General features: G+C 44.8%; 1 protein-coding gene across 2 annotated transcripts in view; it reads left to right on the top strand.

Annotated features, from left to right (window-relative positions):
• The window catches only part of ACER3 (alkaline ceramidase 3), a 56768-nt gene extending 46271 nt beyond the window's left edge, over nt 1-10497 (top strand). For both annotated transcript variants that reach the window (XM_054973278.1, XM_054973281.1), the window contains 3 exons: nt 910-1014; nt 2344-2389; nt 3392-10497. In XM_054973278.1, the coding sequence (XP_054829253.1) occupies nt 910-1014; nt 2344-2389; nt 3392-3445 (205 nt within the window). In that variant the 3' untranslated portion in view covers nt 3446-10497. The remainder of the gene's footprint in view (nt 1-909; nt 1015-2343; nt 2390-3391) is intronic.
• The last annotated feature ends 1834 nt before the right edge of the window (nt 10498-12331 follow it).

Raw genomic sequence — 12331 nt, 5'->3', positions numbered from 1 at the left:
CATGTGAGCGTGCTGATTTTTTTTAAAGAAGCTGAAATATGTAACTTGTGTAGCACTGCAAGAACATGGAAATAAGTACTCTCATCTGTACTGAGGACATGCAACTTGGGTTTTTTTTTTAAGTACACAAATAAACAGGATCACACACAAAAAGCTTTTTTTGTTAAAAAAATCAAAGACATTTCCTCACATAACAATTTGGATACCTTTTACAGCCAAGTGAAGGTGGGAGGGGGGATGTCAACTAGGGGTGTGTGCTTCAGATTTCCGATTCGGATAGATTTGGTATTCCTGAATCGGCTCCAGCATCGCTGAACCGATTCGGAACTACCGAAGAAAAACTTTCCAAAGCGCTTCGTAATACTTCAGAAAGCTTTGTGCAGAGCGGCGGCAGCCGCAGCACTTTTCTTGCCATTTGCAAATGGCAAGAAAAGTGCTGTTTTGAGCTTCTCGCCTGTTTTTACCCAATGGGAGGGGGGTGGAGGGGGTTGTAGTGACTCACTACAACCCACTCCTTCCCCCTCCCATCGGCTAAACCCAAAGCAGGAAACCCGAATCTTTTTTGGGTGCAATACCCCTAGTGTCAACTGCCGTTAGTGATTGGTAGGACGAACCATTTGCTCCATACGAACTTCACTGCCAACCTCAATGTACCATGCATGCCTTGATGAATCAGCGCTGAGATTCTTGGGAAGCCATGCAACGTCCTGAAACATTACCTGAGCAAGCCACAAAGCGGTTCGATTGCAGCTTTGCCCCGCACTGCTTTCTCTTCCTCACCCCCCAGTTCACAGTTCTCAAAAGGTTTCGATGTCACGTCTGTTGCCCTCCGTACATAAGAGATTTGAAAATGCTGTTTCAGCACGCAGTTGTGGAGGGGATGAGAGACGTTCGTGTTTGTTTCCACAGAGCGTTGCGCACACAGCTGCCTCCAACGGTGGGCGCCCTGACGCAGTTCCACGCTTGGTGGCACATCTTCACGGGCCTTGGTTCCTACCTTCATCTCTTGTTCAGGTGTGACAGTTTCCACCTCCCCTTAGCTCCCCCCCACCCCCGGCACGTGCCAGCACCTTTCAAATGTTCCCTTGAGAAATGTGATTTATTTATTTATTTTACTTTTTTTTTTTAGGTTTGGCTTGTGTTTGATTTCAAGGTGTACCCTCACCCAGTCTTCTTGGGCTGGCTGGGGGGCGGGGGGGAGTTGTTTTGTGTTTGTTTGTCTTGTTAAAAATAAATAGCTGCTGCAAGGAAAAATGGCAGGTTTGGGAAGCGGCAATAGCTCTGTGGTAGAACCTTTGCTAATGCATGCAGAAGGTCTCAGGTTCAATCCTCGGTATTCTCAATCTAAAAAGCTCAGACAGCAGGCAGTGCAAAAGACCTCAGAGGAGCCACCACCAGTCAGAATACATCCCATGATAGAGCATTGGCCTTGCTCAGTGTAAGCAGTGGCACCCAGAAGAAACAGTCCCTGTGGCCACGTGCATGTCTGCCCTCTCCCTCTTAAGACTGGTGCCTGTCTTGTTCTTAATGGTTGGTATCAGGGGCGCTGTGGGTGTGGGTGTCCCCTCTGGAAGATGCCCAAATATGTTGCCAGGTCTCTGTGTTTGTTAATGTGCCCTCAAGTCGCCTCTGACCTATGGCAACCTATGAAAGAAAGACCTCCCAAACGTCCTATCATTAACAGACTTGCTCAGATCTTTCAGATTGGAGGACGTGGCTTCTTTTACTGAGTCAAGCCATCTCGTTTTAGGTCCTCTTTTCTTACCTCCTTCCACTTTTCCTAGCATTATTGTCTTTTCCAGAGAGTCTCGTCTTCTCATGATGTGACCAAAGTACGATAGCTTTAGTCTTGTCATTTTAGCTTCTAAGGAGAATTCAGACTTGATTTGAGCTAGAACCCACTTATTTGTCTTTTTGGCCATCCATGGTATCCGCAAAACTCTCCTCCAGCACCACATTTCAAATGAATCCATTTTCTTCCTGTCAGCTTTCTTTACCGTCCAACTTTCAAATCCATACAAAGTAATGGGGGATACCATAGCTTGGATTATCTTGATCTTGGGCCCCCGGATAATATCCTTATCTTTAAGGATCTTTCTTAGGCCCCTCATCGCTGCTCTTCCAAGTCTCAATCTTCTTCTGATTTCTTGGTGGCTGACCTGTAGACCTCCGTAACTTACTGTGGACGCACTAGATATATATGGTGACCCTTCAGGTCCTGCAGGCTCCAGCGGACAGCAAAATTAGTTTTATCAACTTTCCTACTGTTGGGAAATCTTAAGTTAGACCTAAGCTAATCTATCTAATTCTTCACACTTATTTCTCCCCCCTCTTCTTTTCTAGCATATACTCAAGGACGCTGTTCCTGAAATACCGGCCAAAGGTGAAGGTAAGCTGTCTGAAATAGAAATTTAGAAGTTCCTGCTGTAGCCGAGCGGTTAAGTGATTGGGACGTGAACTCTGCTGGTTCGAATCCATCTATTGCCTTGAGCGCAGAAGTTGGGCAAGCAACTGCTCTCAGACCCAGCTCCCCAACTGTATTGATAATAACAACACTGACTTTGTATTGTCGAAGGCTTTCACGGCCGGAGAACGATGGTTGTTGTGGGTTTTCCGGGCTGTATTGCCGTGGTCTTGGCATTGTAGTTCCTGACGTTTCGCCAGCAGCTGTGGCTGGCATCTTCAGAGGTGTAGCACCAAAAGACAGAGATCTCTCAGTGTCACAGTGTCACAGTGTGACACTGAGGGCCAAGCTACACATGACGAATGACACTTGAATGGCAAGTGGATTGAGTGGAGGGCAAGTGAACAGGGAGAAATACACTTGCCGTGCAAGTGTCATTCGTCATGTGTAGCTTGGCCCTGAGAGATCTCTGTCTTTTGGTGCTACACCTCTGAAGATGCCAGCCACAGCTGCTGGCGAAACGTCAGGAACTACAGTGCCAAGACCACGGCAATACAGCCCGGAAAACCCACAACAACCAACACTGACTTTGTTCACCTCTCTGAGCGGGGCACTAATCTCTCTAGAAGAACGGTATATCAACACTCTTGTTGTTGATCCAGAGGAGTTAGCCGGGTTAGTCTGTAATTGCAAAATAGTAAGGAGTCCAGTAGCACCTTTTAAGACTAACCAACTTTATTGTAGCATAAGCTTCCGAGAACCACAGCTCTCTTCGTCAGATGCATGGAGGGTAGGAAGAAGCTTAATAACAACAACTGTTGTTGCTATTAAGTTCCGTTACGGTGGAGAGGTGTATAAAACAGCTCTAAAAATATGATCCGTTCAGTTAATCGGGGGGAGGATCTAAGTTCTTCATTTGTGTAGTCCATTCCAATATTCTGATGAACATTTCGTCTCCCCACCCCTCCTTCTTCCCCTTTTACATAGTTTGTCTTTGGAATTTGGCCAGTTCTTTTAGTGGAGTCTCCCAGGAAGCAGTGACACGTCTCCATTTTGGCCAGAAGTCCATTTGCCTAGGATGCATCCGGAAGTTGCGTAATGTTTTCAACAGACCTGTTCTTGGAGCCATAAAGAAGCCTTTTTCTTTCCTCTGTTTCTGGAACCACAGAGGAACGTGCGGAGCCAAAAGCCCACATCTGGGAAATCATGATGGGGGGGGGGGGGTGTTGTTGTCGTTGCAAGGCGTAGAAACTAAAATCTGAGGGTAATATTTTTTGTGTCTATGTTGTATGGCTGACGATGCTGGGCTAATGTGTGCCGCTGGCCTCAGAAAACAGACACCTTTTAATTCGGAAGCGGGTTGCTGAGGTCCTCAGTTGGCGGGTCAGAGTTTCCAACTGCGGTTGAAACTAACATTCTTCACTGAATCGTGAAAAAGGGTATAGTCCGGCGAGTGCCGACCATCCAATTTGGTTTATAGAGAGACGTGGGTTTTTTCAAGGTGCTTTCGGTGTGTTTGCGGGTGGACAGTTTGCAACTTGGTCCTTTGTTCTGCTTCATGCGTGAATCTACCTTTAGCAACTTGGCACGGGTGAAGGGGATCTAGGGGGCAGATTAGCTAGTCACTGGACTGTGGTTCTTGTTTTTGCTCAGAATGTTGCTTGATAACGGGGCTGTTCTCTTTTAGTCTTCCCAAGCAGAACAAGTTGGTGTGACGTCCCTTGAACTTTTAAAAATGTTTTTGTTCTAAGAGAGTCCTTAACTGGAAGGCACTTGTCCAGGGCTTACTGTGCAGTGCTCATCCACAAAAACATGATTTTATCTTCTGGATCAGATCAAGGATTTACCTAATCCAGCACTCTTTTTTTCCCATGCTTCCCTACCATACATCACTCTCCCTGCCTGCGAAAGATGACAGGTAGGGCAGGAAGGGTCCATTAATGGTCTGAGCAGTGACAGAGCTCTCCTTCCCGGAATTTGTCTAATCCCCTGTAAAGGCACCTTTGCTCATGGCATAAGTGGGCCATCCATCCAAGCCAGTTACTTGAGGGATGCCCATTGGAGGGAAATGACCTGGGTTCCTTTTTGAAGCTTCACGGAGGAAGGCACCTCTTTGATCTCACTGCGCTTGGGACTACAGAATATCTTAGGCCAGCAGCTTTGAAGCAGGACCAGCGGTTTGGGAAAGAGCCACAGCTGCCCCCTCTGGAACTCCCAAAGTAATGAACCGACCTTTGCCGCGTCATGGAGATTTCTCCAGTTAAAAGTGACCGTGTGAATCAGCCTGCAGTCGCGGCCTAAGAATCCCCCCTTTCCAAAAACGGTTGTTTCTAGCTATATTTTATTTTAGTCATTCAAGAGATAATATTTATCTACATTACTGCTTATTATCTCCAAACTCATAAGGGCTAGAGACTTCCTTTCAAAAAAAAAAGGTCAAGTTACGCACCAGATTGTGTGCATTTGAGGAACACCATAAGATAACTGAGAGCTTAAATTACATGAGACGAATTACAGGCGGGCGCTCAAGTGAGGGGAGACACCATGTTAGCTGGGAAGCGTAATTTGAATTTCACCTCTCTACAGAGCCGGCAAAGATCACTCCTTGGAGTATTAATAATTGACGGAGCCTTCAGGGAGGCAAAAAGGAAATTAACAAACCCTCTGAGGAGCGATCTTTGCCGGCTCTGTAGAGAGAGGTGAAATTCAAACTACACTTCCCAGCTAACATTGCATCACCCTTCACTTGAGCGTCTCCTGTAAATCGTCTCATGTAGTTTAGCTCTAAGAGATACGTTCTTGTATGACTGTTGAAAGAGGGAACTCCTTGCCTGCTCTAACATTTGTCTGTTTTGGATTTTGGTTTTGGTTTTTGTACCAGTTGGAAAGAGCCAGAATTCTGCCTTGCCTGCCATCCCCTGCTTCTGATCTAATTTTCTAACATGTTTACTTATTCAGGGAATGAAGTGAGTCATCAGTTCCTGCCTGCCATCTGCATCTCTTTCTTACCACAATCAGTGATGTTTTAAAGTGTAGATACCATGGTTATCTTTGGCACGCAGAGGCAGGGTTAGCCCGATTGCAGAAGTAGTCCTTATGGTTTCTTGGTCCTTCAGGGTCCTGCAGTGAAACAGTTTGTGATCTGGAAGCACATCTGTGTTCTTTCTGATTGTGGGACACTGCCAGGTGCAGTGGCAGAGAGTTCCCTGGGCCAACCAGTTTGGGTGCAATTTGTAATTCCGTAGCATGGAATGTATAATCCCTTGTGAAATTGCTCACACTGGTCTGGAAGGCCGTTACGTGTGTCACTGAAATAGTTTCCTTCTGGAGCAAGGAATCTCACGGTACCTATCCTGAATTCGTAAGTCCCAAATAGTATGTCAGGGTCCGCATGGCACAAGAGAACTGCCGGTTTGAAATAAATAATTGAAGTCGCCTTCGATGTATGCTGCCCGTCGCATCTCTGCATGATGCAGCGCTCAGCCTTGTCTCCCTCTAGTTAGCCTTTGTGTGGAGTCTGCCCAGCCTTCACACCAGTGATCCCAGTTGTTCCAGATTGTGCTTGAGACAGAGGTGGGAGGCTGCCTGTTGTTCACTTGCATGAGTGCTTGCTCTCACCGATTTCCAGTTCAGAGGCACATCCAAAGTAAAAGCAAGAAGTTGGCAGACGTACAGTGACACCCTCAGCAGAGTTACTCCAGTCTAAGCCGATTGAAATCAGTGAGCTATGACTGGAGTAACTCTGCTTAGGATTTCACTGTAAGTCTTCATTTGAATTTGGCCAGAAAGTGAGTTTCTGTTTATTCAGGCTTAGCAGTGCTGTACAATCTTGATTCCATTGTACAGTGCCAGGAGCTTTGACAGTAGTTCTTCTCGGATTCGATGTGTTGCTGCTGGAAAGTGCTGTGCGTTTGTTATTCAGCAACCTCGTTTTTTTCCTACTTTTAAGAGCAAGTCTTGGGGTGGAATGGGTTCCGTTTTCTTTCCTGTTCAGGGGTCATCAGCCCTGCTTAAACTGCCCTCTTCTCTCCCACAGGAAATGTAGTAAAACCCTCTCTGCTTCCAGTATGGCACACTGCCCTTTCTTAGACCTCAACCGTTGCACCAGCATAGAAGCTTTCTGGCAATTTTTGATATCTGAAGGATACGCTTTCAGGAAGAAGAGCAGGCGGCAGTCCAATCCCGCCTTACCCCAGGCTATTCCGGTGACATTGCATGGAAGAGTTTGATCTTTAAAGAGCAATGTTGCTTCCTCCCAGCCAACCTGGTTGTAGGTTATAGATCATTGACTTGGTGTGGGATTCACCGCGAGTAGACACCTCAGCAGCCGCCAGCCAGTGTCGTGCTTCTGCAGTGTAACAATGTCTTTGCTCTTCACAGCCAGTTTTACTCAGTGTTATTTTACAAAGCTGCAGCAACGGGGGGAGGAAGGCGGCGGGGAGAATGTGCTTAGTAAGCGCCGTGTCCCTCTGCCGCGTTGGTAATTTACTCTGAATTACTTTGTGCGGCAAATCATATTCATCCTTGAAACTTTTTTTTTTAATAAACTTTTTATTAACTTTAAAAACAACATACAATGCGTAAACAGGAAAACAAATTACACAATGTTAAAGTCAACTATAATACAAGAAAAAACTGATAGCTTATAATATACTACCAGTTTTCAAATATAATATTAACAAAGGAAAAAGAAAATTTGCTTAGAGGATTGCAATATACCTAAACAGATTCATTCTTGAAACTTGATGAAATCCAGGTTGCCTTCACCTACAGCTTAAAGTCTGTTTCTACAAGCTGATAATAGTGCATCTTTTAAAAAAAAATTGCCAGTGGAGAAAAATCTGGAAAAATACCCGTTTTCTGAGGTCCAGACCTTCTTTGGATTAGCCACCGTCTCCAGTTCTGTGCGTTATAATCTGAGTACCGACCAGCACAGCCGTACCTGTAACAGTTGAGATTCAGAAGAGAAGCAGTGTCAGCCGAGCAAGATTTGAGTCCAGTAGCACCTTAAATACCAACAAGATTTTCAGGGCATAAGCTTTCAAGAGTCAAAGCTCCCTTTGTCATGTTAATCTAGAAAAACCAGTTCTGAGACACCTCCAAGGCTAGAGTTCATGGCAGGAAAAGCTTTTTGTGGACAGGGAGACATCTTTATCTTCAAGGATCTTCTTCTCTAGCTCCCTCACAGTTGCTCTTCCATGTCTCAATCTCCTTCTGATTTCTTCATTGCAGTCTCCCTTTTGGTTGATGATTGAGCCAAGGAATAGGAAATCTTGAACAATTTCTATTTCCTCATTGTCAGCTTTAAAATTGTGTAATTCCTCAGTGGTCCTTATTTTTGTCGTCTTGACGTTCAGCTGTAATCCTGCTTTGGCGCTTTCTCCTTTAACCTTCATCAGTAGTCGTTTCAAGTCTTCACTATTTTCTGCCAGTAATGTGGTGTCATCTGCATATCTCAAATTGTTAATAATTGCTTCCGCCAAGTTTCATTCCACCTTCTTCTAGATCGAATCCAGCTTTCCTTATGCTATACTCTGCATAAAGGTTGAACAGGTAGGGAGATTATAGTGTTGAAAATAGTGTTGAGAAAATGGTAGCCACTTACAGCTTCAGTTTCCCAATGCGGAACAAACCTTTTAACTGCCTGATCCTATCCATGTATACCTGGAAGTAAACCCCACTGTTTCCAGTGGTGATTATACCCAGGTAAGTATTAGAGGGTTACTCGCAATTCTCCTGAAGTGGCTTTACCTATCTGTTACTGCTGCTATTCTAAAACTTCTCATTCAGTCGTCCCACTGCAGGGCTTGTAAATATCCAGTCCTCTGATTACCTGGGATGGCTTAAAATCACCTCTGGGTGAGTAGGCAGGGACGCCTTACAGATTTGTGTCTTATTGCGCAAATTATTGAAATAGTGTTTCAGGCAGGTAACTCTTTGTTTGCAGAGCTGTGTAGCCTTATCTGTTTTATTGGGAAAGGGTGCGAGGGGGAGGGGGCGGTTCTGAAGTTTTGTACATAGTGACATGTATCCAACTCTCTGCGGACTTTGCAGAGCAAAACTTTTCCTCTGTTTGCTGCACTCCACTTAAGTCCTTTGGCATTTTGATTTAGGGGAGGGGAGGGTCAGCAGACCCACCAGAGCAACACAGGAGGCACGTAATATAATAGTATGCCTATATACCACTCTTCTAAACAGATGAGTGCCCACTTAGAGTGGTGAACAAAGTCAGTATTATTATCCCTACAATTCAGCTGGGGCTGAGAGGAGGGGCTTAGCCAAAGGAGGGGGAAAGCAGAAGAAATTGCAATCCCCTTTTATGCATAAATGTGGAAAGAACTTTATGGTTGGATATCTGCCAGTATCTTCGATGGGAAACTCTCTTTTTTTTTTAAGCAAATATAACATGTCCCATTCTTTGGCAATAGCCCGATGAGGTCACTAATGCCGCTTTTAGTTTTTTTCTCATTCTCACGCCTCATCCTACATGCTTGTGAGAAAGATTCGAACATCTGTGTGACTTTTGATAAACGATGAATGTACAGCAAATGATTTGACGCAAAGACTGCGCATCCTCGAAACTGAATGTTGAACAGTATTAAGCAGAGGCCTTCCTCTTTCAGTTGTAAGCAAAATAAAATCACGTTGTAAACGGACAAAACTGGGGGCTCCTTATTTGAGAATGTCTAATGTATCTTCCAAGAAAACCAAGCTAACAAGTTTGGATCCTTTCTGCTATGGGTGGCACTTCCCTCTGGTGCGAAGGCCCTTGCCTTGAAGCAATGTGCCGTCGTTAGCAGAACTGATCTGTGGAATTGAATCCTCCTTTGAAACTCAAATGCTGCGACATGTCCTAATGGAGACAGAAGCGTCCAAACATTTTGCTAGGTTTTTAGCAAAGGTGTTGCCGGAGAGGAGAGGCTGTGGGCGAAAGGTGTCATGGATAGACATGGGGAATCCACCGAGAAGGGCCGGGAGATGTGTGGAGGGCAGAAATTCTTCCGCAGGAATTGTGTTTTCCCGAAATAATGAGCAGCAATAAGGCAGTAAACTTGTTCTTGGCCGTTATCACTTCAGGCAGCAGATCTTTTGCACGGAGGAAGCGTTTCTTTCAGCAAGGAAGCATTCCCCCCACCCCTTCTGAAGAGGTACAGTCCAGGGACAAGTGAACTATCTGCTTTGCTGCTCGCGTGAACTAGACCCGGAGTCTGAGCTTTTGCCAGTCGCTGCCAACTTTGTCTTAATGGGCTTGTAAGGAGCATAACATTGAAATCCTAAGCAGAGTTACTCTAGTGTAAGGCCATGGATTTCAGCAGGATTAGATTGGAGTCGCTCTGCTTAGGATTTCACATTTTGGGACCGAGGGATGCTTAATTACCTTAGCAATAGCCCTTTTTCATATGCGCTGCCAGTCTGTCTTTGGTACCTAAATGTCCTGTTTGGGGGTTCCTCCTTTTGGTTTTGTTCACTCCCCCCCCACCCCAAATCTCCTTAATTTCCATTTTGCTGAGTTGTACCACCAGTGGGAGGGCCAGTCCTGCACCCTCACAGCCATTTTGCATAGTCTGCCCCACCCCACCCCGCTCCAATTTCTCCATGGAAGGTCTTCTGAAAAAGTATTGCTTTTCCTCTGCCAAACAAACGTGGATTTCTCGGACTTATTTAATGCACTGATATATTTGTTTTTAATATGTTTACTATCTCAAATGGAAGTGGATCTAACTTGGCACATGTTGCATGGACTGTTCTGAATAAAGTGACCAAATGTCATTCGAACTCCTTTTTAGTTGGTCTCAAGTCTTTTATAATGGGTTTCCTCTTATGGTGGAATTGACTGGGTCTGTAACAGCTAATTGTATTTCAGAATCGTGCTAAAGAAGGTTTAAGCATTTTTATATACTCTGTTGAAATCTTTCTGTTGAACCTATTGTCAACTAATAAGCTTTACACACACACACACACACACACACAGGATTTTTGTTTGCAATAAAGCGGCTTTTTAAAGATTTAAATATTGTATTTAATCAGTTTAATGGCATAATGATAACTTTATATCTGATAATTATTAAAGGGTTTTTGGTTTTAAAAAAAGATGGCATTGTGGATCTTTCTGGAGTTTTTTTTTGGGGTGATACCTAGCTGCGTTTTTAACAGTGTAACCCTAAGCTGAGTCACAGCCTTAGAAGTCCATTGAAGTCGATGAGTTTAGAAGGGTGTAAGAGCCAAAACACACGTTAAGAAAAACCTAGGTTCAGCACGTGTTCTCTTACCTCAAGGTTTGCCGGGATCTGTAGGAGTCCTGGAAGCTTAAAGTAGGCGTCCTGGAAGCTTAAAGATCTGTAGGGGTCCTGGAAGCTTAAAGTCCTGGAAGCTTAAAGGATCTGTAAGCGTCCTGGAAGGTTAAAGGCGTCCTGGAAGCTTAAAGCTTAAAATACAGGCGCCTGTATTTCCCTTTCCCTTTTTGCTGCTCTGTAAATGCTAAACTTTAAGCTTCCAGGACGCCTACAGATCCCAGCAAACCTTGAGGTAAGAGAACACGTGCTGAACCTAGGTATTTCTTAACGTGTGTTTTGGCTCTAACTGTTTAGAATTGCACTGTAAGATTACCTTTTTCAAGGTAAGATTACCAAGATTACCAGCGTTTTTTCAATCTTTGCTAGGATTGCTTCCTGGTACCTGCAGGGTGTGTACCCACAACGAGTTTGGATTGTTTTTGATGTGCTTTCTACCAGTCCCTCCCCAGAGAAGTTTGAACTTAACCTTTAGGAAGAAGGAGTACCTGGATGTTGTATGCTGCCTCTTCGGGCCCAGCGTTGTCCAGAAGTGGCACAGGAGGGCAAAGTTTGCATCAGGGCCGCATCATGTCTGACATAGAATCATAGAATCGTAAAGTTGAAAGGGACCTCTAGGGTCATCTAGTCTAATCCTCTGCACAACACAAGAAATTCACAAATACCTCACCCCCACCACACACCCCGTGACCCCCTGCTCCATGCTTAGAAGATAGCAAAACACTATCAGGATCCCTAGCCAAAGTGGCCTGGGGAAAATGGCTATTGACCCCAAGTTGGCAATTGGCTTTACTCTGGGCATGTAAGAAGGAGCCACGAGAATTAAGCACTGATGTAACCCCTCCTGCCCTTCCTCTCATGATCTGCCCAGGTTCACAGAATCAGCATTGCTGTCAGACGGCCATCGAGCCTCTGCTTAAAAACCTCCAAAGAAGGAGAGCCCACCACCTCCCGAGGAAGCCTGTTCCACTGAGGGGCTGCTCTGTCACGAAGTTCTTCCTAATGTTTAGCTGAAAACTTTTAATTTCAACCTGTTGGTTCTGAACAAGGCACCCTTACAGGACATGAACAAAGAGCTCTCACGTGTTGAAAATTTTTGTGTTTAGAAGATTTATATCCTACTTTTCAGCATCGACACAACCACCAAGTTAACACCTGAAAAAACAGCAGTAGAAAAGCAACTTTAAAACAGTAGAAAAACTTAGCATAAAACGAGCTGAAAACAAGAATTAAGACACGTGTAACACAAAGGCATCAATAAAAAACAAAGGGCACGGAGGAGGGATTATTAAGTGATCGCCAGAGGAAACGAACAAAAAGTCATCTATTGGTGATAGAAGAGGACAGACAAATCTTCCCAGGGAAGTAGTTACTCTGTCTTGGCGCCACAACCGAAGAGGCCTTCTCTCGGGTTCCTGCTCAGCTAACCACAGAAGTGATGTTAGAGTACCCCTGATACGTTTAAAGGAAATCTACTACGCTGCTTGGAACACAATTTAAAAACCATGGCCCTACATCAAAGCAGTCTTCAAAAATCTTTTCTAATGCTTGCTCTCGGCAGTTCCTTATTACTGCCCTTTTTCTGGGGGCAGCTTTGTGGAGTGTGACGCAACCAGTTTCTAGGACTGCAAGCTGT

The sequence above is a fragment of the Eublepharis macularius genome, chromosome 3 (genome assembly GCF_028583425.1).
Source record: "Eublepharis macularius isolate TG4126 chromosome 3, MPM_Emac_v1.0, whole genome shotgun sequence".
Taxonomy (NCBI): Eukaryota; Metazoa; Chordata; class Lepidosauria; order Squamata; family Eublepharidae; genus Eublepharis; species Eublepharis macularius.
This window is presented reverse-complemented; position numbering and strand designations above follow the sequence as displayed.